The following is a 27764-nucleotide window of genomic DNA, read 5'->3' as shown; positions in this document are numbered from 1 at the left end:
GCAGATACCCAAGTGGTCACCTACCTCTTCCATTAGAATGATGAAGGTTGCATTCTGACCCTGCTCTGCCACCAGGCGCCCATCAGTGGTGACCACATGGAGGCCCCGAGGAGCTTTTCCAGGACACAGCTGAGTCTTAGCAGAGTACTTCTCCCTTAATCCATCTGTGCAGTTGTTGGACACAATCCTCCGGTACCTAAAGAGATTTGACAAAAGACACTTTTGACAGTGCTGCAGCTTGTAGTATGAGTGTGTGTGTGTGTGTGTGTGTGTGTGTGTGTGTGTGTTAGGAACGGACGGTAAAAGAAAAGAAGCAAGCAAAAATAACTTCTCACAGTTGCTCTTAAAAGCCAAACCTCCAAAACTACAGCTATTCACAAAGACAAACAATACTCAGGAGCGGCTAGCCCTCCATCTCAAGAAGGCTAGCTCCTTAAACATTATTATTGATCCCACCTAGTGCACCAGGGATCAGATCAGTGTCTAAACCAGCCAAGAAAAATCAATGCTGGCTCCCACACAGAACAAGAGGAGGCGTGCACCAGGCTAGTGAAGCAGGAAAAGCAAGTACACCTCTGTCAGCTAGAGGCCTGTTCTATTTCCCCATGGCTACCTCCAAGTTTCTTTGTACCAGGAAGCAGTTAGAATATGAAACTTCTAAGTCCCCATAATCAGACAGCTTTTCCCTATCTCTGCTCCATCCCAGGATGTTATCAGTGGGACATTGTAAGATGAATTGCTAAACGGTCTTATTAACAAAAAAAAAAAAAAAAAAAAACAAAAACAAAAACAAAAAAAAAAACAAACCTGGACACAGATATTGGGATTAAAGCTGGAAGAACAGAAAAAGCCACAGCCGACCTCACCTTGCCAACTCCTCAGCTGATCCTGTTTCCTCAGACTGAAAGCCTCTTAGTCCTCACCCTGAAGGGATCTCAGCCGAACTGCTTAAAAGCCTTCTAGGAAATTCTCAACCCAAAAGCCTCTGAGTCCTCACCCGAAAGGGTTTTAGTTGAATAGTTTATAAGCCTCTAGTTCCTGGTTCTCATGCCTTATATAACTTTCTCCTTCCTGCCATCACTTCTTGGAATTAAATGTGTGTGTGCTTCCCAGTACTGGGATTAAAGGTATGTGCCACCACTCCTGGGCTCTGTTTCCAGTGTGGCCTTGAACTCACAGATCTAGATGGATCTCTGCCTCTGGAATGCTAAGATTAAAGGTGTGTGTTACCACTGCCTGATATAGTGGCGGGCTTTGTCCTCTGATACCCACAAAAGTTTATTAGGATGCACAATATATTGGGGAACACAATATATCACCACATCTAATAAAAATTTTAAAAAATGAAAATGATAACTTTTACTTTGGAGCCACTGGGCTATTTAATCTTAATCTGATCACATCATAGGCAGGGTCTCTATGGTTGGTACTGGGATTAAAGACTCAAAGGTCACCAGCTTGGCTGTGTCTTGAACAAACAGACACTCTGTCTGCCATGTGATCAGATTCAGGGTGTGGGCTACCACCACCTGACTTCTATTCCTGGCTTGCTAATGACCTATGATCTCCAGGCAAACTTTATTTATTAATATACAAATAAAATCACATTTCGGTATAATTAAAGTATCACCATACATGATCATATGAAATGTCCTAAGAGAAATTATTTCTAATGATTTCTAAAGGCTAGAAGCTGGCTTTTGCAGATGATTCCATGTGACCATTATGTTCTCCAACAGTACATCTCCTTAAGTTGAAATTGTTCAATTTGCATTGAAAGACTTAAATCTTTAAAACATATTCCTACAAAACTATTACATTAAGTGACTGAAATGCCCAGAATGGCATCTAGGATTGAGTCCCTAGAATCAAATATTTGCCCAAAATGTCATGGTTTTAGAGTATTTCAGTCTACTCAACACAGCCATCCCAACATGTTTATGCTTCCTTAGTAAATGGCAGATGTTCAGATTGTACCTACTACTATTTGCAACCACACAGAGTCAAAGTAAAAGAAGTTAAGTAACTTGGTTAAGATGGCAGATGAAACACTTGCAGAGGTGAGCATGGAGTCCATAGAGCTCATTGTCTTTGCTTCTCTGAGAGTGGGGTCGAACAATCATATCATCTCTACCCTTTGTGAGAGATTATTATGAAGGAAGAAATTAGCTTGACTCTAGATCTCCCAAGTCAGAAGCTGCCACACAGAACCTCAGATAACAAGACATATCAAAACCTGAGTAGTTTGTCACAGTCCCATCTGCCCACTCTACAGATCTTTCCTGGGTCATAGAAGCAGTAAAGAAAAGGGCAAAACAACACATCTCCTGGAAATGCTTTGCCAAGTGTTTGAGGATAACTCCTAAGTGAACAGTCAGAGCACAACAATTAGACCATTACCCCAAACCTAACACAGTAGAAAGGAGTACTGACTGATGGATGAGATCATGTGCACTACTATCCACATAGTAACCCCAGACTACTCTGAGCTATCTTTTAGCCCACTTTATTTTTTGGGCACAAACTTACCCTATCTACACTCATCATTTTCAAGGAGACACATTCCATTCCATTTCATCTTCGAGAAGAGACAATAATGAGTTGGGTTTCTTCAGTTATTTGACTTACCCAGTGCTATTAAGGTAGCTTTGGCCAAGGCTGCAGTCCTTCGAGGGGGAAGCTGGGTTGTACCAGAAAGCGGGGACACACTGGCTCTCCCCATGCCTCTCATAGCCATAGTCACTGTCAAGAAAATAAACATGGTGCAATGATGTGTGTGTACCAACGTTAAAATACCCAAGGCATAAATAAATATCTACATGCCCCACTGCCTCCCCAAAGTCATAATTCATTGTTTTAATTAGCCCCAGTTAGGCAAATACCACACCTTAAAAAATACTATGTTTTAAAAATGGTCTCATCATTTAGAATTACAGTCTAAAGAGAAAAATGGATTATTTTTAAAAAAACATCTAGACTAGAAAGTATATGAATTCAAATGTGTGACAGGTACAATGGCTTGGAGGTGAGAGTGGGGGGAACACTATACATTTAAAATCATACTTTGAATCACAGAATTAATTAAATAAGTAAATGGCAACCAGGAAGATTACTTTAAAGGTCAAGGTACATCTCTATGTAATGATTCAATATGTACTGTCTGAAAATTGATTGCACAGAATTTATATTCATTTTAACTTAAATTCAACTGCTTTCAAGCTTTTGTGATGTGTGTGGTGTATTCATATGTATGCCAACAGAAATTCAAACTTCTCTTGATTAGATACAAGGTCTATACTTTCTTAAAAATAAAATAAAACTAAAGTTCTGTTCCATGCTTCCACAGAATCACAGCCACAGCATCTGAATTCTAACATGTCCCTGCTTTTGAAGTTGTATAAGGTGCTTAGATGTGTAAATGTCAAAATATAAGAGTAATAACATGGGTGGAGGGGATTATGCTCTTACAGCCAGCTGGAGCTCCCTGAGAGCACCCTCTCTCCATCCATGTTTCTACATTCTACATCAGAGAGAATCCCTGGAGCCCAGACAGCACAACCTCATCATCAGAATATCACTCCACTAAGTGTCGAGGAAGCATGAGACAGACTGGCGAGCTGTTCTCTGTGTTGTGGTACATTATATCTGCTCCCAAAGTCTTTAAAAGTAAGTTATCTGAGTGAATGCAGGACAGGAATAAAAGGAATATGGGTATTCAAATACAATGATACCTCATTTATCCTTCATTGTATATCATGACCTATCAAACAAATTTGACAATACCTGTCCTTAATTGTTTCTTCAGTCCTTAAAGGAGATATCTCACACCCCAAACCTAACACAGCAGAAAGAAGTCCTGACTGATGGATGAGATCATGTACATTACTATCCATGTAGTAACCCCAGACTACTCCGAGCTATACCTTTTAGCCCACTATATTTATTTTTGTATGGTATACCTTGGGTATGGATCACTGTAACTTCTGTGTTTTGCAGTTTCTTCTTTATTCTTCTCTCATATTTAGGTTATATATAAGCCTATATCCCTAGTTCACTACACACAGTTTTTAGGGCTACCATATGTTACAAACTACATTGTCATTGATTTTCACCAATTAAATCGTCTATAATAAGTGCTACAGGGTGAACTAATGTCATAATTGCACTAAAACACTGTCCCTACAATTACCCCCACTGCATTGTGTCTATTTCTGCAAGAAGATTGTGAGGCTTCATTGGCACTGTAGGGTTAACTTCAGAAAGCATCTCCAATGCCCAAAAGGTGACTAGAGTGGATATGAGCAGAGTTGCCAATCAATGGAAAGGCAGATTGCAAGAGCAGCTTTAATACAACCATGCTTCAATGAAGCTGGAAGAAAGGAAAGCAAAAGAGACACTTCTGTCAGGTGAATCCTTTGACAAGTGTCTGCTCCACTAGTAGTAGAGGCTCCTGGCCCAGAGTTCATCCGGTCTTAGTGTAGCTTGAAATAGCCCATGAAATCTAGCTCTTAAAATTTTGGGACTTTTGTAAGGTAATTAATGGTTGTTAAAGAAATTATTAAAAATTAACTTATATGACATTTTATTCACATAAATATTTAGAAGTCAATAAAATACACACAACACATAATAGCTTATTGCTTTACTGCATTTTAGTTTTATATAGCTATAACATACTGTATATATGTTACTACATACAGTATATGCTAAGTTACATATAAACATTGTTATATTATTTATGTCTCAAGGTCTTTTCTATCCTTGAATTTGTCTAGCTCTTCTCCATTCCTCATTCACTGATATAATGTTGAAATTGGCCATTGTGGGAATCCACAGAGTATTCAGTGATTGTTCCTAAGAGTTAAACATTTGCCAGCACACCACTGAACACTGACTCCCCAAGCCTTCCTTATGCACAGAAACACTGGGCTGTGGTACACACATACTACTCCTAGAAAACTCCCCTATGGCTTTATGAGATGAACCTGTTGACCAATCCTGATCCCGCTGACCCTAGAAAATACTGGGAATTTGGAAGGAAGGATGCTTCTCCTACGCAGCCTTGGGGAAGATAGAAATGTTTTCAAGGCTCTTTGCAAAATGTAACCATCCTCAGCAGTTCTGTTCAGCTCTGCTACCTGTTGGCGCTGCAGTAATTAAAAAAGGTGCATCAAGCATGCTGCTCTGCCCCAAAGAGCAAAAGCACCTCATTAATATTTAACAACACTAATGGAAACTGGCTGCCTCCAAGCTGTGGACTTCTTCATTAATTTCTGCTAAATGCATATTAAATTCTTTCACACTGTCCAGCCTCCCTCCCAGCTCATGAGTCTGCAGGATTTAAACAAACAAACATTGGCTGCTTCAGCTTCCTGGGGAAAGGTGTGAGCCCATGAATTGTGAGATTTAAACAGAATACAGCAGAAAGTCTGATTTGCCCCAGGGAGGTATGCTTCTAGATTCTGCACACAGACAGGCAGTTTACCTCAAGATATAATTTACCCCTGTGTGTTGCTTGATTATAAAAGCAGTAAAATGTCTACCTGCTTAGGGGAAAATCTGTCCATTTCTAAGAATATGTATATGATCCAAACCCCACCTAAGGAAAAACCTCAAATTCAGAAGGAGGAATGAGCAAGGAGAGTTCAGAAATTAAAAAGTGTGTGTCATCATAGAAAATGGTAGTTTTGCAACAAAGGTCTAATCCAGTCTCCTTCTGGACTGTGAAGAAGCAGGTGAAAGAGGATCAAGGACTTGTTGGACATTGCACAGAGCCCCTCCTGGCATACAGCGGTGATCAAGACTGCTGAGTTGTGTTCAATGTTAGTACAGTCGCAAGGGCTATTATTTAGTCTGAACGTGGTCCCTGCTCCCTAAAAGAACATTCTGGAATTGAAAAGAAAAAAAAAAGATTTATTTTGTGTGTATGTGTGTGTCTGTCAGAGAGAGAATGTACACAAGGGTGCAAGTAGTGCAAGTGTCTGTGGATGCATTGGATCCCCTCGAGCTGGAAGGAGTTACAGGTGGTTGTAAGCCATTCACTGTGGGTGCTAGGAACTGAATTCAGCTCCTCTGCAAGAACAGTGCATGTTTCTAACTTCCTTGTTAGATCTGTCTAGCCCATTCTCAAACTCTTGACCAGTCAGAAAGCCAAGGTCTCTTCCCAACAAGCTTCAGGGTCTGTGTGAGTGTAAGGCCAGGCAGAGGGCAGCATGGTGCCTCTGATTTCTCTCTCCCTCTACTTTCCCACCTAGCAGCTGAGATTCCAGGATGTAGGCCTAATATGTACTTTGATCCAATTTTATGAGTGTATCAGGATGAGCTGAGCAGCAGTTGGATCTTTTCAGGCACAGTGTAAGCACTCATGACACAGAAACAGCTACCACAACAATAATAATTATCATCCTCATTGGGTAAGGCATGAACTCAAATGCAACCATAGAAAAAGAAACCATAATATCTTAGCCAAAAATTACTCAGACTGAAAATCACCCCTTAAGTATTTATTTTTATCTAATCCCATAGAGCCCCTGCTTATCCTTATCCTGCTGACAGCTTGCTAATATATCTGATCTGTTGAAATAAGAGTGTCACCCACTTCCCTAAATATATAATTATTTTATTTAATTAAATGGTATAGCTCCATTATCACTCCCTGAAAGAAGCCATCCATGATTACATGTCATCTCTTTGTTCAATGATGACTTTGCTCTGACCACCTCTCCACCTGTGATAAAAGCCATCTCTGTGAAATACTTCAAATAGATATGTTCCACTGTGGTAACCAATAACCAGTGCAACTAAGGAACTGTATTTTAATTTAATTGAATTTTAATGTAAACAATCACATGTGACCAATGGCTACTAATGGACTCAGATCATAAAATCAATACTTTATTACATTCTTTTTGTTTTCTGTTATGTCATCTTCTAGTGCAGTAACTCATATTTATACATTGTTTATTGTCTTCTTTATACTTTAGCTAGCCCACTGTAGAAAAAAATGCTCATTTATGTTCAATATGTATAAAACCAAAGGCTGAATGGACCATAGGTACACCTGAAATTATGAGTGTGGTATCCACAAATCCCTTTTCCCTTGTCTTCTGCATCACCATTGGATAATCTCACCCTGTGGACATGGCTCCATACTCAACATGGAAGAAACCACCATGGCATTCTAAGTATCAGACCTCAGAAATTAGAGTATTATTATCTTGAGTGAATGGAGAAATGTAGAAGATACTCAACTCTCCTAAGAGCTAAATGAGAAATTAAGATTATTCATGTACACAGCTACTACAACCCAGTACATAATAGGCACTCAGCAAAAGTTAGCAACAAATGAGCAAAAAGAGTGCATTAAAAAAAGGGGATTATCACTGGATTATCATTTGCAAATATCTTCCTCTCCCAGAGGGCTAACAGATGCATAGGGCTTTGGAGCAAGTCCCTCTCTAGCAACTGAGACTCTACTGGCAACTTTATTTCTCTCTTGTGTGGGCACTTGTTCCTGTGCCTCACCTAGGCCCTGGTGAGGACTGCTTTGGAGTAGCTCTTCATAGCAAATTTAAGGCTGGGAATCTTTTAGGTTCCTAAGTAGAAACTCCAATCTTTATGTGATGTTTACACTTTTAACCTAAACCTTGCATTCTACAGAAAGATACTTCTGACACTCAATAAGCTTCTCCCTTTAAGCTAAATTATCTTCCCTCTGTGAACCCAGGCTGTGTGTCCTTTAGCTCCCACCAATATAGAGGAAATATTAAACATACCATTCTCACCCTACAACTTCCCTAAACTTACTAATAACTTCCCTTTACTGCTCTCAGAGCCTTATACATTGCCCAAGGCACCCATAGGAGCAGGCCTGCTCTATCTCAGGGATGTGTGTCATAATGGCTAGAACTAACTGATTTGGGAACTCCCAGAAGGATAACCATAGGACTCAGGCTGTGACACTGTGCTCAGATAATGGCTTCTAGGAATAACACTAAAGACCAAAACACAAACTATATTTGATGAAAAAAATCATATTTAATTTTTCTTTTTAAAAATCTATTTATTTCATTTTATGTGTGTTTTACCTACATTTATTCATATACACTGTGTATGTACCTAGTGCTCATGGAGGTCAGAAGAGGCCATCAGTTTCCCTGGAACTGGAGCTACAGATGCTTTTAAACCACTATGAGGATGCTGGAAACTAAACCCTAGTCACCTGCAGAAGAATCCAATGCTCTAAATGCTGAACCATTTCTCTCATTTACCATAAAACCATTGTTAATAAGCCAGGAATTGCCATCAAAAGCTGCATTGTCCATATGCAGAAGTGCTGTGGGATGTTCTGTATATTAAATGTGTTGCTCTGTTTGGTTAATAAATAAAACACTGATTGGCCTATAGCCAGGCAGGAAGTATAGGTGGGACAAGGAGAGAGGAGAATTCTGGGAAGTGGAAGGCTGAGGCTGAGAGACACTGCCAGCCGCCACCATAACAAGGGAGATATAAGGTACTGGTAAGCCACAAGGCATGTGGCAACTTATAGATTAATAGAACTAATAGAAATGGGTTATTTTAAGATAGAAGAACTAGATAACAAGAAGCCTGCCATGGCCATACAGTTTGTAAATAATGTAAGCATCTGTGTGTTTATTTTATAAGTGGACTGCCAGGGCTTGGCGGACCTGGAGAGAAAACTCTCTAGCTACAAAGACGTAGTAAAAGCACACATTTAGGTCACATGATTTTTGTTGTTGTTATTCTCTGATTGTGGCCAGGGACAAGACTAAGTCTCTCCTTTTTAGTGACTGCATCAATCTCAAGTGTTTTCTGTCTTCTTTATAATACAAGATATTATTTACAATAGAAATGCAAATATCTAGTACCTTATGTAGAAACATCTGTAATGTCTACTTGGAGTCTGTATACCTATTATAATTCCACTAGCAATGGTAAAAAAATTCTTTATTTGAAATTGTCTTTAGAGTTAATGAAATAGTCTATATTAAATTTCACTTAGAGCAGTCACCCTGGGTCATTTGGAGATGAGTTTTAATTTTAGAGGAATTAAACGTGGAGGCCCTATTCCTTCTGAAACATAAAATCTTGAATAATAAGATCTTTTTGGCTTCCTGAGCAATAGATGTCATAAAAGCAATCAGCCAAGTTTTAGGAATCTTTGCATTTGAACCCCAACTCTGCCTACCATTTATGTATCTACAGTCAGGTAACTTCTAAAGGAACTACTCATTTTCCTCTCATTAAAATGGCAAGAAGTAAAGATACCAATATTACAGTGTCTTGAATACAGATAAAACCTCTATCAGCACAAATGTAAGACCACAAAATGTCTTGCATGGGGTCCCCTACTCTTCCCAATAACCTGTTTTACTTAGATTCTGACTCAAAACCACTTTAACTCCTGTCACTAGTATCAAAATAATTGCATAACACCCAAAGGTAAAACTTTGGAAACAGTGCTTGCTTAAATGTGTAAGCTCTGATTTATCTGGTATAAATCCTATGAGGATCACTTAACTCTGGAGGACCATATGTTGTAGGCTTATGTTGTATACAGCTCAGGTAAGCATTTTATCTATATTAATTAACTACCCTCATTCATTTACTAATTTATTTATTCCTCCCTAGAACCTATTGTGTGTTATGTATTTTTATTTTGCAGCCAACGAGGGAAAGACACAGACATTAAGAAAATTTCCCAGAAGAAAAACCTGTGAATGTAAGTGTTGGGATTTTTATACAGATAAGTAAATGCTAATAGACTAGGTTAAGAAAATAAATATTATTTTGTTGTCTGTTTTGCATGTAAGTCCTCATAGAAATGGCTGAGGATTGGCTTGGGATCAAGGAGACAGAATCTGTAAGTGTGGCATACTCAATGGCAGTAGACCTCAAAGGAGTAAGTCCAGAGAAGGATATAAGGCACACTGGTTTGCATGTGAAATGTCCCTCCTAGGCTCATAGTTTTGAACATCTGGTTCTAAGCTGGTAGGGGTATTTGGCAAGCAATTGAAACTTTAGGAAGTATATGTTCTATGGAAGAGGTGAGTCACAAGGGGTAGGCTTTAAGAAATTTGTAACCTGGCTTGACTTACTGTCTGCTTTCTGCTTCCTGTTCTCTCTGTATTTACAGAGTTCCAGTGCATAGTCCAGCTACCATGATAAACTGGAGCCTTTTATACCATGAGCCTTAGCAACTGCTACATACTTTAAGTTCCTTTTTGTAGATACTCTGTCACATCAGTAAGAAAAGTAGGAAATGCAATATCCATGCTATACTTCTAAGAAGAGTACTGCATCTACCTGATATGATCATACACTGAGCTGTTGTTCATAACTAAAAATATTTCTCCCAGCTATGAAAATATTCTTGTTTTCAAAGGATCTTCTAACACAGAAAGGACCCTACCATTGAAATTTAAATTCCATGTGGTACATCTCACTTTAATGAATGTCACTGAAGCCAAGTTATCTAAGAATAAAGAGCAGATCCAGAGCAGGCACGATCACTCCACACAAGTGACTTTCAGTTATTTGTTTAAGTTCTAGTAAATTCAGGCAATAAAAACATGACTTCTAGACAACAGCCAGATGAAATGAAATGAGAGAAGGGAGGCTGCTGTGTAAGGATAAATGCTCTATGCTGTGGTGATATACTGTGTCCTAGTGCAGAATGTCATTCTGTATGCTGCGAATGTGTGTTGCTCTGATTGGCTGATAAAAAAAAATGCTGATTGGCCAGTAGCCAGGCAGGAAGTATAGGCAGGGCAAGCAGATGAGAGAATTCTGGAAATAGGAAGGCTGAGTCAGGAGTAATCAGCCAGACACAGAGGAAGCAAGATGTCAAGGCAGTACTGAGAAAAGACACCAAGTCACATGGCTAAACATCAATAAGAATTATAGGTTAATTTAAGTGTAAGAGCTAGTCAGTAATAAGCCTGAGCTAATGGCCAATCAGTTTTAATTAATATAAACCTCTGAGTAATTATTTTATAAGCAGCTGAGGGACCACATGGCTGGGCAGGACACAGGAAAACTCCCAGCTACAGTGTCCCCCCCCCCCACCAATGTATTGTGTACCCTACTAAAGCTTATCTGAGGATCAGGGGAAAAAACAGACACTATAGTAAACATAGAAGGCAGGCAATGGTAGTACAAGCCTTTAATCCTAGTATTTGGGAGACAGAGATCGATCCGGATCTCTGTGAGTTCAAGGCCACACTGGGCAACAGAGCCAGGCACGGTGACACATGCCTTTAATCCCAGCACTAACCATAGAGGTTTGGAAGTTTGTACAGACAGACGGAAAATAATGTAGCTGGGCAAAGAGAGGAAGTGAGATTCAGAACAGAAAGGCATATAGACATGGATATACAGGAAGTAGGTCCGGCTGAGGATTTCCAAGTGGTAACAGCATGGCTGGCTTCTTTCTGCTTTTCTGATCTCTCAGTTTTTACCCCAATATCTGGCTCCAGGTTTTTTATTGATAAGACCATTTAGCAATACATCTTACACTATGCATGTCAGCATATGTTGGTATCCTGAGCCAGAGAACTCCAAATACAACTCTGCCATTGCCCTTCACTATGGAATGATGCTTGAGCCATTAGTTGTTTCTTCTAACCCATGATAATCACTATCAATTATCAAATGGAACTTCAGCTTCTAACAGAACACACAGGAAGCATTCATCTAGCTGAGACCAGAGGGATATTCAAATATTCTCAGAATTGGGAAGGTCTTTTACTCTAAGAACAACATTCAAAAACATATTACAACTCTTTATTGAATATTTACTGTAGACTTGGCACTGAGATTTTAAAAGTAAGGGAAGTTTAAAGCTCCTGCATTCACAGCACTTACATTCTATTGGGGAAAGACCAATGATAATAAAACATTCAAAAGCACATTCACTTCATACAGTGAATATTAACAAGACAAAAGCATGATTGTGTACTAGAGAGTACCAGGGTATATAGATGAGACAAGGTGTCTTTGGCATTTCTAAAAAGCTAACAATTTTGACAAAACAATAGAGATTAAAAGGTGTTAGAGTTGCTGAAACATGGGGGGAAACCATTGTATTCTCCAGTCCTTCTCCTTGGAATGAGCCTGAATTAATTACTGGAGTTGGTAATGTGGCTGTAATACAGCTAATAAATGAAGAACAATTACAAAAAAATAGATAGAAAAGGATGTCAGGCCAAAGGGCCTTCAACAAGGCAGTACCTTAAAAGAGAGAGACTCTATTAAGGTATCTTAAATACGAGAGTAATAAGATCTGATCTGGAATTAAAAAAAACAAAACAAAACTGTACCTGGTCCAGTAACTAGGACTGCAGACACCCACCTAGGGTGTCAGGGTGAAAGTGTGTGTAGTGAATGAAGGTAGAGTTAGTAGACTTGGCAGGATAATAACTGCTCTAAGGATGCACACAAGTGCTTTCAGAGACAGGGTGTTTTGGAGGGAGAACCTGAAAGGGTTCCTTGATGGCCTAAATCTGAGCATAGGGAAAAGAGATGTTAAACTCACTTTCATTTCAGCTATGGTCTGGATGGCTCTGTGCTTGGTTCAAATTAGAGTAATACTTTCCAGTAAGAAGGACTCTTCAGTCACACTAATCATGATCCTCTCTTAGAAAACCATATGTATATTGTGTAGATTAGACAGACATATTGCTCAGAGGAGAAGGAAGCTGGGCTGGAGGCAAGAATTTCATATTTGGTAGTCATCAGTTGTAAGGGAGATTAGATATTCTAGATACCAATTACACTTTTTCATTGTTATCAGAGGAAGAATTGTAGTCTAAAATGGAAAGATTGCCAACACAAAGAAATGACCAACCTTTGTTCAGATGGAAATGTTAATTGCCTTGATTTGATCATTTCACGGTGTTATATGCACACAAATTATTATAATGTGTCTCATAAAAATACATAAATATTTTACATGAGTTAAAAATAAAAATAAGAGGAAATGATGACCAAGTACCCATACATTGAAGTACAATTTGAGAAAATATGTATAAAAGTAATTCCTAGGCAAGTAGCTCTTTAAGGCTCATCAGTATCCAGCACCACTCCTCCAGAGCTATCAAATATAGCTACTCACTCACTGGAGATGAGGAAATAAGGGAAAGGTCCACAGGAAATTTTGACCATACAGCATTGGTATTTCCTATCATTGTGCCTCATTCTCACTTTCAAGGGATGTAAAATTCCTGTCTGGTTCAGAAACTAAGACCATAGATGTACCTCCTGCTTCTGGGTCAAACTAACTCCATCTTTATCCTCACCCACAAGCAGATAAATATCTTGTTTGAACTGTAGATGTAATTTCAAAGGACTCACCATTCAAAGTCCCAGTCAGCACAGACACAAGGTTCTGATACCACCGACCCAGAGTAGTCTCTTCCAAGGGCACACTGAGCGCCTGGCTTGCGTTTCTTGAATATTTTCCTTTCCCCCATGACACAAGGCTCTCCCTTAAAGAGTAAGTCCATAGTAAGACAGGCAATAAAACACACAGGAGGTGAAATAAGACAGTTGGTCAACAAAAGCACTGGCTTTTAGTATTCAATGTAGCGATTTCATTTCTCATGCAGAATTTTCAAGGACAAACATGCTAATCTTTTACCACAACATGAAAGTACCACTATGTATGGCTTGCCTGGGTTCACCCCTCTACCTATCCTATCCACAATGTCTATATAATACAGTTTCTTCTCCATCTCTGTGGAGAACACAAGGACTTCAGACTATAGACCAGCATGCCATTATCCAAGCAGCTTTAGCAGCTAAAGTAATGAGAAGATAACTTCTGGCATACTGTTTTTATTGTTTATATTACTTCCACAGTAAAGTTCAGGTTGACTCCCTGAAGTGCAATCTCTCCCCCTCTTCTCTTCTCTTCCTCCTTTCTATCTCTCCCCCCAACTCTGTCTCCTTGGTTCCCCTTCTCTCTTATAAGAGATTACACTAAAGTCCTAAATCTTAGACAAAGGCAAAAAAGTAAAACTTGATACAAAATCAAAGTACCCAAGGGTCGGGAAGAATGCAAGAATATAGAAACCTGCCTATATTGCATGGCAGTAAACAGCTGGCATCACTAGACCCATGCACCTTGGATCCCTTTTCAGTATCCCTTTTTCTGGTGTTTTAGGGCTCTTACTCCAGGCTATCCTGAGATATACTCTCACGTATAATGGCAGGGCAGATGAAGATATCATAAGAGGCCTCCTGACTGTCTGGTACTCATTTCTTAGTCAACTGAGCTGATATCCTAAGTTATTTTCATATATTCTCCTCCAGGAAGTTCAGGGATATAATGAGTACATAGAATCATGGGATGTATGTTATTTACCCTGTTGGTCCTATGTATGCCCAATTTTTTCCCTTATAGTCACACACACACACACACACACACACACACACACACACACACACACACATGCTCAAATGACATACTGCCTTCCTTTCCCCAAAAATATAATATCAGTGGAGACCAAACCCAGCTGGCAGTAGTTCTTGTTTCTAGAGGCCAGCACATCCCAATATTGTGGTACCTGATTGAGCAGGTGCCAAGTCTCAAAGTCCTCCTTGGTGCAGCGCCGGCTGAAGATAGACTTGTAGTCCACTTTCACCAACTGCCATTCGGAGCGCAGGCTGAAGTGGCCAAAAACTCTAAGTGTAAAACACAAGAAGTCCAGCATCAGTCAGTAATGCACCAGAATAGAGAGGGGGAGATCAGGACAGCCTGGACTTCTTTGATCCCTCCAAAATGATTTCCTTAAAAGAGTAGTCTCACTCTTTAATGGCCAGGGTCTTTACATTTTCAGCCAACTGGTTGTCATTCACATTAAGTTTAAGATCACTCATTTTTATTGCAAAGTTACTAAATATGATTTATAGGAAGCATTAAAATAATTTACAATCCAAATGAAACCATTCTTTACATTTTGACATATAGCTTTTACATTTCTTCTTAATGTCAGGTTGTCTACCTATATCCAGTGCTAGAAATAGTTTCCTCATCTATAAAACAAATTGTGTATTAGTGTATGTGTTTGTGTGTGCGTACTTACACACATTGGGAGTAATGAAATGTATTACCTAATCTAAAGTATGACCCTACTGATGCCAAAATCCTGTGACCATGTCTGTGCCTTTTCATTGAAATTCCCACTGCATGACTCATATTAATGCTTATTCTCTTTCTGCCTTCCTTGAAAAACATGGCATTCCAATAAAAGAAAGTCATATTTATGTACAGTAATGAAGAATTCCATCTGCATGGTCCAGATAATCAATACTGACCTTTGTAAAGCCCAGTTGTTGATAGGCCTATAAATATGAATGATCAATCATTCTAGAAAAAAATGAAAGAAAAAAATGCTGACCATCAATTCTTCACTGGGGTGGCATGTCATGCGATTACAGTGCAAGACATCTATCACTGTGATGGAGAGACAAGACTAGTCATGCTGAGAGCTCTTTCGAAGAACTAGCCTGTCCATTTCAGCAAGCCTCAATCACACTACCAGTCTAGCATTCTCCGCTGCCCTGGTTTAGATATTCTTACGCTGATAACCAAAGGCCTTCTCATTGAGATCTTTCCTTCAACTCTCTGGAAAATGACAATGCTTACAAGAGGGAGTGAGGACTAAAATAAATTGTAAAATGTGGAAAAAATAAGATTGGTTTTGTAGCTCATCTAACATAAATCTTGGGAAACATCTTTGAATGTATTATCAGATAAAATTTAAACAAACGGTTTACAGACTTATCTGAAAGAAGATTTAAACAGATGTTGAGGGAGAAACTGAGGGCTACACTTTATTGAGATTGCGTGGTCTTTTTAAAACCTCCATTTGGCATAGAAGTTTTGAGCATAGAATATTCCAATATATAGCTGATACTTTTTCCTGAATTTTCTATGTCTTTTTCTTTTTTATTCTTGCTAAATACATTCATTTTCAAACCCAATACAGAGATTTGATGTCATCCATCAAGGTATTTCCACTATTTAGTTCTAAATTTAATTCAGAAGGTGCAAGGTGGCTCACTTATTTTTTTAATATATTTTGTTTCTTGTTTCTTGGTCAGAGTCTCACGTACCCCAGATTTACCTCAGTCTATGTAGCCAGGGATGACCTTGAACTCCCGATCCTTTTGGGGATTACAGGAATGTGCCACCATGTCAGCTCCCTCAAAATTTTAACAAAACAGCTAGCTCTTATGATAAGGTTCTACTTGCTTGGCAATAAGAGAGTTAAATTAATAACTGGATCAGTAAAAATAAGACACTGAAGATGACCTTGACAAACATCTCTTTCCTTCTCTACTCAGATATCAAAATCTTCCCACATTCAAACACTATTTTCTGTATTAAGTCTTCCTAGGTTATATCAAGCTGAGTATCACAATGCCAGTGATATTAAAGCAAATATTTCTCCCTACTCTAAACAGTTATTTCATGTCTCACAAACATACATCATGTCAGATTAATCCTACTCATTTCTATAAGAAGATTACTAGGCAGAGAGAAGAAAATACAAGGTACACGATATACTTGGATGTCAACAAGGCAGGTGACAAGAGTCTGCATAGAAGTTTTGAAGAAAAAAATTAAAATGTGAGACAGCTGCTAGTAAAATGATGTGTTTGAATGGCACCTAATTAAAGTATTGAAATCAACCACAAGGGAGGTAGAGGCAGTCAGTTTGCAACATTCTGTTGTCTGTTTTTCCTTGTTTACCATTCTTACTAAATGGCTTAAAGACATGAAAATAATGCCTATCAATAGAAATCTAACTTTCTAATGACACACAGCTAGAAATAACAGTCAATATACTTCATGGTAGAATCAGGACCCAGTAGGTTCTGACAGTCTAAGATGTAATAGGAAGAAACATCAATTTCTCTTTCTGGTACTGACTTCAGGATTAAATAATGGAAATGAACTTTGTATACCTATAGTTAGATAATAATAGCAGTAGTTGAAGTGTTTCTTTAGGTAATGTGGTCAATATAATTGAATAATTCAACATGATTAATGATAATTTAAATGATAGTGAAATAAATTAACAAGATTGTATCTATTACCTAGAACAGAAGAGGTGATACCCCATGTTAGTATACATTAGCCAGATCACAAAGAAAAATCATGGTCACCATTAGTTGTTGCCATTTAAAAAGGACCTAGTTTATGTGGTATGAATCAACTTCAGCTCATATATAGGCTGCTATATTGGCAGATGTTGAATAATCTAAATTTTAATCAAAATCATGTATTTATTAGAACATATGAATTTATGTCTGTACAAATGATGTATTTTATCAGACCATCCAAAGATGTATCTAGTTGCCAAAGTTTAAGCACTATTGAAAAAGACTGAGTTGAGTGGTGGGTGGTCTTGAATAAGGTGTGAATATGTCCTCATCCTTTCTTACATGTCATGTCATCTTTAAATCCAAACCTTCCATTCTGATAAAAAAATAAGCTTTTCCAATTATTAAGGCCACTCCACGTAGTTAAAAAGGAGGTTTATTTAGTGGCATAACTTGCAAATGAAGGGATAAGTAGGTTGCAGGGTCTGGGAAAGGTATGGTGCAGTCTGGCAGTGTTCTCTGGAGAACTCTGCTCAGTCTACCTCCAGCGTCCAGGTTCCTGGAACCAAGAGAGCTCTGACATCTGGAACTCGGGTCTTCAGCATCCTCTCTCAAGCCCTGCCTTGTAGGCATGACCATTACCAAAGCCTCAACGGGGTTTGGAACTTCCAGGTCAAAGCTAGAATGGCTACCCATTACAGCACACACCAGCAGATTTTGTGTTTTTAAAAAATGAAGACATAAATAATAAGTTCTCCTGATAATCCTTTGATTTTGGAAATTGGCTTCCAGAATTATAAGATAATAAATGCCATTTAAAGCCATCTAGTTTATGTTTTGTTACAACAGCCCTAGGACACTAATGTTGATGACAACAGGATTCGTTTCATCTTTGTGCTGAAAGTGGTGTAAACCCAGATATGTCTTGGAAAAAGGGAAAAGAAATAGGGTGGCAGTCTTTGCAGCTCAAAAGTAGGAACACTTGTAAAGGGTGAGATAACTTTCTAATAAATAGCAATGATCATGGGGCAACAGGTGCAGTAGTTAGTGAGCATGCAACTGAAAGCCTAGGCTTTATCGTTTAGCAGAGTTGATACTGAACAGAATGTGCTATTGATCCATCCTAAGTGAAGTTGAGCCTTGAAGTGCTTATTTTTCCAACTGAACACAGGCATCAGATCAGTTCAGTCTTTCAGACTGGTTCAGATGGTTTTCATGAAATCTCAACAGGTACATTCCTTTCATCCATGTTTGTTCAACTTCTTGCTTCACACTGTGTTTCCCAGGTCTTTCTCCAAACTGATCAATCATATTCTTGGATGCATGCTATTATCCTTTCCCATAAGGTTACTTCCAAATGCCAAAGGCAAAATTATAGTTATTTTACACTGTTAGGATGATGAGTTTTGTTCATCTTGGTGGGTCTCAGCTAAGACCAGCAAGGTGAGTCCCTTAGTAATATTTGGATATTACCATATTCCTTATCCTTCAATCTGTTCTAGAAGACAATAGTTCATTGTCTTGCCTTATCTCTACATAATGATGTACTAGTGACTGTTCTGGTTACCTTTTTGTTACTGTGATAAAACAGTCTAACCAAAAATAACCCAGAGAGGAATGGGTATATTGGCTTACTAATCCAGGTTGTAGTCCATCATTGGAGGAAGTCAGGGAAGGAAGTCAAGGCAGGAACCTGAAGCAGAAATCATGGAAGATCATTGCTTGCTGGCTCTTACTGGTTCGCTCTCTGGATAATGCTTAGGTAAGTTTCTTGCACATCTCAGGACTACCTACCTAAGGATGGTACCACCCACAATAAGATGGGCCCACTTGTATGAATGAATAAGACAATCCCTCCTGCACATGCCCACAGACTAACTTGATATAGACACTTAATTGATTAACACTAATTTTCAGTGTATTCCAGGCAGTGCTACATTATGAGTTATGGCAGTCAGTGACTACTCATACACGTAGTCTTTCTTCTGTGTGGACCTTGATTCTCTAGTTCTGTTTGACATCACACTAATTATCTGATGATTTGATAACTGTTAAGGAAGTTAAAGAAATGACAGATAGCACACATAGGAAAATAAGCAGGATATAAAATACAGATTAATTAATATCCAAGTGCTTAATAACCTCTTTCTTAAACATTAGTGAAACAGGTGTCACAGTAAGATCAGTGAAAATATGAACCTGACAAAGACAGCGGCAAGACCATCAAAAGAAATCACACTCATCATTTTTGTATTAATTTCACTGAACTGAAAAAATTTAAAAAGCATTCCAAGCCTCCTTCTAATGAATAACAACAAACATCAAGTTCCCAGATATGAGCTCCTCACCGTCTAAAATTATTCCTCTAAAGTTAAGAAATAATTGCCAGCATAATAGGGGAAGCTTTTTCCTCATACCTTTTTGGGGAGAACAAAGTGGTACATATATCAACTCAAGTGCATGGTTATAGCAGAGGAAAGCAGAACATGCAGAATCTACCAAAGAATGATAGGATTTCCAAGCTAGGTGTCAGGGTCTTCAGGAGATCTGAAATATTTCTGGCAACAATGAGCTCTTTTTCTTCAGATGTTCAAATTTTCTGTTATCAAGAAATCCTTTCAGAAGGACTTTGACATATAGGTTTCCCCACCTAGAGAGGTTCTCCTTAGTACATTCTGGGTGCCAAAATATTTGCATTTCTCTGAAGTCCCTGATCATGATGATGTCCTCAAACCAAAATTCGAACAATAAAGGTGACAGCTTCTCTAAAAGGCCATGAATTACAAAGAGAACAAGGGGAGGCATGGGAGGAGCTGGAAGGAGGTGAGAAAAGGCGATAAATGATGTGGTTGCATTATAATTTCAAAAATAATAAATTATTAAAAATAAAACAGTGGGTTACAACTCCATATAGGGTCACACCCCTAAAGGTGAGACTCATGAATGATTTGGCAACGTTAAAAGACTTATGAATCTGTAATAAGCAAAAGTTAATCCAGAATCAAATGTTTAGTGAATCCAAGTTGTTTCTGAAGGCATTTTCCATTCTGCCTTGGTTTTTGAACTCACAACATACTCTTTTTGAGCTGAACATGTCATCACACTCTGTAGTAGAATCCTAGACCAATGCTGCCTCCCACATCTAGTTAAGATTTGAGAAAATTATCTCAAATATTTTTTTACTGCACAAACAGAGTTTTATGCTCTTACAAAAGCATAATGGATTAATTACAAAAACAAAGACTTTCAGTATTTTTCCTACAATCATTTCTCAGCATGTATGTATCAAGTTAGTTTATCTTTGGATTATACTTTGGTAGAATATTTGACTTAAGATATCACCATTTGGTTTAGTTGCTAAAGAGTTTCATAATAAATTTTAAAAATGAATTTTGGCTTGGGTTTATCACAAAATTTTCAACAATTTCAAAAATAGCCCTAAATATACTTCTGACATTTTGCACTATGCATTTATGTGAAATAACATTCTTAGCCTTGAGGTTTATAAAGTCAGAATACCAAACAAAGCTGGAAAATGCTGAAGACGCTTTCTACATCCTGCAGTACCAAATTCTCAGTTAAGATTTAATTCTTCATGTAAAATAAACAGCATATCCATCTTATTAGTATGCAAATTTGTTTTCATCTTTATAAGTGGCAAAATTGTATGTATATCAAGGAATTGTATTAAAATAAATTTCTTCTTGATTTATTATCAGTAAATGCCTGATTTGAATGCCTATTTTGTATGCCTATAAACCAGGGTTGCATGAAAATTTCTCTGATGAAAAAGGGTCATCCAGGGGTTCTTAATTTTCTAGCATCTTTACTCAAGACTATTTTTTTAACTAAATAGAAACTTCATAAGGTTATGGATACCTTCTGGATGTATTTGTATTTTATAGAAAAGAACAGTTTCAGCTGGGCGGTGGTGGCGCATGCCTTTAATCCCAGCACTCAGGAGGCAAAGACAGGTGGATCTCTGTGAGTTTGAGGCCAGCCTGGTCTCCAAAGTGAGTTCCAGGAAAGGTGCAAAGCTACACAGAGAAACCCTGTCTCAGAAAAAAAAAGAAAAGAAAGGAAGAAAAGAGCAGTTTCTAGCAATAGTCATTGTGGGATAAAGAATTGGAAAGGAAGTGTGGAAGGCTATTAAAGAAACATGAGGAATTTGCAAAGTGAATTTAATTTTCAAGACATTTGAAAAAAGAGTGAGTTTCTGTCATTTTATAAAGCTCCTCCATTTTTGTTGAATTGTGATAATTCCCAAAACCAGATTATTGTGGTTTACAGAACTAAAGCAAATTGTTTATTTAGATCCCTGCCCTTACTGTCCTGATAGCTCTTTCAAAGACAGCCTGAGAGCATATTTTGTGATCTACACACCAGTCATGTAGCATATGACCTCCCATTCCACGAAAACATGTAAGAAGGGACTTGCATCCTGCCATCTGGGCCTTCTCTCTCCTTAGTGCCCCATCATGATGCTGTCTGTCTGTCTAAGCACTGATTTTTTTTTTAAGAGGAAGAAGAAAGAAAGAACATAAAGGTGGAGTAGAGAAGTATGAGGAATTAGGGGAGAAGAAAAACATGATTGAATATATTGTATTTAAAATTGTTTTCAATTTAAGAAGTCTTTTTTTAAAAAAGCTTCTTTCCCACAAAAGATAATCTGCTTCACTGTCTACCTTGAGCTCTAAACCTGAAACTTTTCAGTTTCCAGCTTGACCAAAGCCACTGCTACCAGCATCACTTCTCATCTTTATAACTACCACAATGTAGTATTTTGGGACCCCTTCTTCAGAATTTTATTCTTTGTTCTTCAAAAGTTACCTGTTAAATATTTATCATTATTATTATTATTATTATTATTATTATTATTATTATTGTTGTTGTTACTATTGCTATTGTTGTTATTAATCTGTGTTTGTGTGTGTGTGTGTATGTGTGTGTGTGTGTGTGTGTGTGTGTGTGTGTGTGTGTGTGTGTGCTTGTGCATATAAACAACTTGAAAGAGCTGGTTCTCCCCTTCTACCATTTAGATTCCCAGGAATCAATCTCAGGTTGCCACACTTGGTGGCAAGAGCCCTTACCTCCTGAGCCTTCTCACCAGCTCCTTGTTGTCATGTCCTTTTAACTCAAAGAAACATAGTGACAATGCAATTGTAACTCTCATTAAGTTAAATTATGCATGTGAAATCTGTAAAATCACACAGACAACAAAGGTTCATTACCATCACCACTCTTCTCATTGACAGAATTTCTACAGACTTCCCCAATAATTAAATCAAGGTCTTTTGGTGGTTTTGACTCACAATCTTTTTTCAAGGCACACACTTACCCCAAATATGGGCAATCTTTTTTCTTCTTTGTACTGAGCCTTGAAATAAGCAGACACCTCATCCATAAATATAGATGACTGCCTGGAAAGAGGTGCCTTGCCCTTTGGTTCCCGGAGGAAGTTCTCCTAACCACAGGGACAAAATTAATGAATTTTCTGAGCCATTTCTTATATGGATTTTCAGCGGTGGGGGAGGATCAATTAAAATGTAATACTTCTGTTTTTCTTTTTACCTTGTCACATGCATTTTTTATGTGTTTGTCTCTCTATGTCAGATTCATCTTGGGCTCTCTGAACCTAAGAAGCCATTTCAATCTTCGTCAAAAACAACTTCCATGCCTGATAGCTATACTGCTAACAAGACACTGGTCACAAACAGCCCTGTGCTCTTGCTTTACTGTTGGTCTGGGAACCATAGAAAAATGAGAAAGCAGAGAAATTAGAAGATCTAATTGTTCCTAGTCCTCCTTGGCCTTGAAATTAACTAGGTAAACTTGAACAAAAACCTTCCTGAAATCTTCAACTTTCTTTTAAAAGCTGACTCTTGTTCAGTGGAATGAACACAAAAAGATGGGAGGCACAATGTGGCTTTTTCGAGATAACTTCTGAGAATGTATTTTCTTGTGTCTACCCCTAGATAGACAAGTTGTCCATATCTTGTTAACCTTCCAATCAGTAGATTTATCTGTCTATTACAGTCATCCATCTTTGCTTCCACGGGCACTTCTTTCATATAACAGGTACTAAATTAATATAGTTCTTGGTTGATTAATGAATAGAATTAATCAAACAAAATTCAACACAGCTACCATAGCTTTATCTGCTTCATTTCTGGGTCAGAGATTGTGACTGAGTCAGATGTCCCTTGATGTTTACAAGAATTAAAGCAATCTTGGAGAAGAAGGAATAGAAGTTACTCTGTCTCTGGTCATCCTCAACTGTGCTAGGATTTCTATAAAAATGTTGTTTTCTGGGACATTAAATAACAAACCTGCTTCAATCCACCATCCAGACTAAGTAAACCTTTCTCAAAGAAAAAGGGTGATTAATTTGAGGAGGGATGTGACTCACAAAAAGAAAAGACTTCATTAGAATTCCAAACACACAGAGAGGTAGCTACTCATTAATTAAATGATTTCAAATGGGATCAGGGTATATAATTGCTATAATTTTGATGGAAACAATGCCACAGTAAATGTAATTAAAGATGTAAGCTCTATAAAGATGTTTACCTCTTTCCGAAGGAAAGGCTCTGGGTCACCTGACTCTCCTCTGCATAGTCATTTGATTCACCTGGACCTCTGGTTACAAGGGCTTTTATACATAGTTATGACATCAGAGAGAAGTTTTAAGAAGATAGTGATTGGCCACAAACCTTCATGAGGAGAACAAGGAGTTATTACGAAAAATGCACTAGAAATGTTCAAAGAAATCCTTTGGAGATCGTATTTGTGACCTTGACTGAAGAGTGACTTTCAAAGGAACTCTGAATTAAACTCACCAACTTATAATCACATCTCTTTCCCCTTCTTCAGAAACTTCATCTTCATTAGAAATTCTTATACCCACTAAGTCTTACTTTTATTTGTCTGAATAACATCTCCAGCAAAAGATCAAGGGCAATTCTGACTCTAATTTCTTTCTAGAATTTCTCTGCTACTTCCTCAGGCTAGCAATCTCTGTATTAGTAGAGACCCAGTCCTCAACTCACTTCTCTGTGTTACCACCAGATAGATTCCCAGTCTTCAGATAGAACTTCTACAAATCTCTCATATTCACCAGATACATGTAAATCCCCTTTGATTTCTTGCTACCAATCCCATTTCTGTCTACAAATTCAATCTCCATGTAGTCAACTCCCAAGGTACTGCCACATGATCTAGTAGCAAACCTCATGCAAAGAATCATTACCTTGAGCTTCTAAACTTTAGCCTCCTTCTGTCTTTGTTTGTTGTGGTACCATTCACTGCCTTGTACATAACTGGAATTTTATTTCCTTCCATGAAGGGGAACATGATTCTCTTCAGCTTGCTTTTCTTCTATCAAGGATGGCTAAACTAACTTCTATACGGATTCATCTAAGTTTCAATAAAGGTGGAAGAACCAGCCTCATTGGTAAAGTGCTTGACATGCAAGTATGAAGACCTGATTTAGACACCCAACATTCACATAAAAACATCTGGGTATGGTAGGGTATGCCTATAATCCTAGATATGTGGATGCAGAATGATCCCGGGCTTGCTGGTAAACCAGTATAGCCTACTTGTCATGTTTTTGGCTAAAGAGCATGTCTCAAAATAGTATGTGAACAGTATCTGAGGAATTGACACCTAAGGTTGTCTTCTGGCCTCCACATGTATTTTTACACATGTGAATCTACACAAACAGACCCACACAGGCATACACAAATACACAGCAATTATAGTATGATGATTGGGATTACTTGCATTATCTATTTGGTTGGACGACTGAGAATTTAGGGGGCAGATAGTATACACACACACACACACACACACACACACACACACACACACACACATAAAAGCATAAGCTCTAATGTGAGAGTTTGCAAACAGTTAATTATAACCAAAATTCAGTCAAAACATAACAATTATGCCAACAAGAAGGATTACTTATCAAACTTTTAGAATATGCTAACCGCTTTGTGTAGATTACCTCATGTATTCCAACTTAACAGATGAGGAAACTGAGATTCAAAGAAATTGGAGGAGTCATGTAACAATGCAGCACAGCCAGCAGATGATAGTCAGACTGAAGTGCATATACTGGCGGCCATTGTTCACACACAGTCCCCAGCCCTGGGCTTTGAAGAGCTTTGTGACTCATTAGCAGCCATTTGACTGCACAGTTTGGCACTGAGGCTTGAACATGGGTGGGGGGCTCTTACCTCAAGCTCTAAATAGCTTGTTTGCACAAAAGGCAGGAACACCATGAAATTTATAAACTTGAAAGCACAGTTGAAGGAAGGAAGAAAGGAAAAAATCTGTAGGGAGTTTATAACTAGAAAGGCCCAATTATGATCCTATTTGTCTCAAACCTATACTGTGTGGAGAATTACACACTTGACCCTGAACTATGACAGTCTTTATTGCCCTGGTCTCCAGTTGGGAATCCCTGAGGCATGAAAGAGAACAAACAGGATTGTAAAGCATTAGGGCTGAAACAGTCTTGGGGGATGAACCTTTGGCCCAATTCCTTCATAAACCATCAAGAAAGTAAGGCCTGCACAAAACATTGGCCTGCTCAAGAAGAGAACAAACTAGAAAACAGGTCTCCTGGTGTCTAATTCTTGCCATGCTGAAGGTTTTTCATGGGAAACATTCCTATCCTTCAAGTTCAGTCACAGACGCACATGACAGCAGCACCATGATTATCTGCATCTGAGGGGGGGGCGGCAGAGAGGACACTGATCACATCCAGGGCTTACAGTAACCCCAGAAGCCTTCAGCCAGGAGCCAAGACCTGCTTTTTCAGTTTTGATGCCCTTTCTCCCAGGTTCTGGCACCTTCCAGAGGCCGAGATTTCCCAACCCCAGCTTCCCTTATAAGAGCAACTGTAAACTCCAGTCTCTTCTTAGGCAAAGGATCTGACTGTGCATAGATGTGGCATTCCTCTGAGATGCCTTTCTCTTGACTCTGTTAGATCAAGTAAATAGACATAGGCACAGACAGAAGTGTGTTCTGGGCTCAGGGGAAATGAGAATGTCCCCTTGAGACAGTGTGGCTGTTCTTACTGAGCCACAGAACAGGGCGAAGGTCACAGATTGATGAAGTCTATATTGGGCCTCACAGGTGAACACAAGCTGGAAGAAAAGCAAGATCCCTCATTTACAAGCAAAAAAAAAAAAAATAATAAACTCTATGTATATCAGGGAAGAACAGGAGGTATCTAATTGCTCCAGGTGTTTCTCACCACTCACATAAAGATAAGTGTGACCCAAACCTTTAGTGACGCAGTCTGGATACATGCCATTTCTCATTTATTGACACACTGGATTTATTTTTCATACCACTAGGTAAACAGTTAAACCTGCTGCTGTGGATTCTGGAGAGTCACACACCATCTCCTCCACCACCTCCACCCGGCCCTCAGAATCAGCCATTGCTAGGAAACCACAAATCTCAACTCATTTTTTTTCCCAGCCTCAACTTCTTTCACTGAGTGGATGTCATTAATTTGAGAAGAAATTATTAGAAACCTCAAAAACAGTTCTGAAATGCCTGCAGATTTATGATGAAGTCATTGCACAAAAGGTCACAGGCAAACCTGCCATAATTAAATCTTTCATTAATTTTTAAAATATACAATAACTTACAAATGCAGCATAAATTAACCAAATGACCTTGAAGAAATTATTTAGAGCACAGCTTCATCAGAAAGTGCTATGTACCAATTTCCTGAATTTGTGTTTTATGAGTAGGATTGGTCCATTTTGCATTCTTATCTTTTATTGGCTGCCAGTGGAATGTTTATCCGAAATGATGTAGTGCCAAGTGACTCCAGGCAATGCTTAGCACAGGGAAGTGGTGGTGGATAGGTGAGATACTCCCTTCCTTTCAGTTACAGGCTCAAAGGTGGAGTGAGCATAAACCACAGCATTCTTAGCATTGATGCAAAAGCAGTTCTTCCCTTTTAATATCTAGAAGATGTTAAGTGTAGAGTTGATAAATTATTTCCCTTTTGTTCATTATAAGGAATGTATTCTCATTATATAAACACTTGAAGAATACAACAATCTATAGATGAAAATATAAATCCCCACTGAAAGCACTTTTTTTAATAGTATGGGATATTTTCTTCCATTTATTGACAGTATTGTTGCCTTTCATATTCTAAGACACAAGTGATTATCAGAAACCACAGCTAGCGCTAGAATTTTCAGGGGGCAGATATATACTGAGGCCAAGGGCAGTAACTAAATAACCTTCCATCTAACTTTCTGTCTGTCTCTTATTCTTTTTCTGTCTCTGACTGTCCCTCACCCTCCAACATTACTACCACCATTGACACCTCCAATGCTGCTCTGACAATGACTTAGACAACAAATATATGTATGTATACTGCAGTTGTTGACCTTTCTTCACAGAAGATAGTAGAGGTATAAGAATATAAGATTCCGCTCAATGGAGGATTGACTCCTTATGTCCTAACTTGCCTCTAGAACTCTTAAACCATTGATTTGTTAATAGTTGGCTATCAGGATACCTAGTCAAATAAAGTAATAACAAGTGCTCTTGCAAGAATAGCAATATGTGCACACTGATAAATGTCC

The 27764-nt window shown here is 38.4% G+C and overlaps 1 protein-coding gene across 1 annotated transcript in view; it reads right to left on the bottom strand.

Annotated features, from left to right (window-relative positions):
* The window catches only part of Sorcs3 (sortilin related VPS10 domain containing receptor 3), a 624861-nt gene that overhangs the window by 43786 nt on the left and 553311 nt on the right, over nucleotides 1-27764 (bottom strand). Inside the window, 4 exon segments of the mRNA XM_036172085.1 lie at nucleotides 25-196; nucleotides 2629-2742; nucleotides 13375-13508; nucleotides 14589-14706. Coding sequence (XP_036027978.1) covers nucleotides 25-196; nucleotides 2629-2742; nucleotides 13375-13508; nucleotides 14589-14706 — 538 coding nt within the window.

This window comes from Onychomys torridus, chromosome 1, assembly GCF_903995425.1.
Source record: "Onychomys torridus chromosome 1, mOncTor1.1, whole genome shotgun sequence".
In the NCBI taxonomy this organism is placed as follows: Eukaryota; Metazoa; Chordata; class Mammalia; order Rodentia; family Cricetidae; genus Onychomys; species Onychomys torridus.
This window is presented reverse-complemented; position numbering and strand designations above follow the sequence as displayed.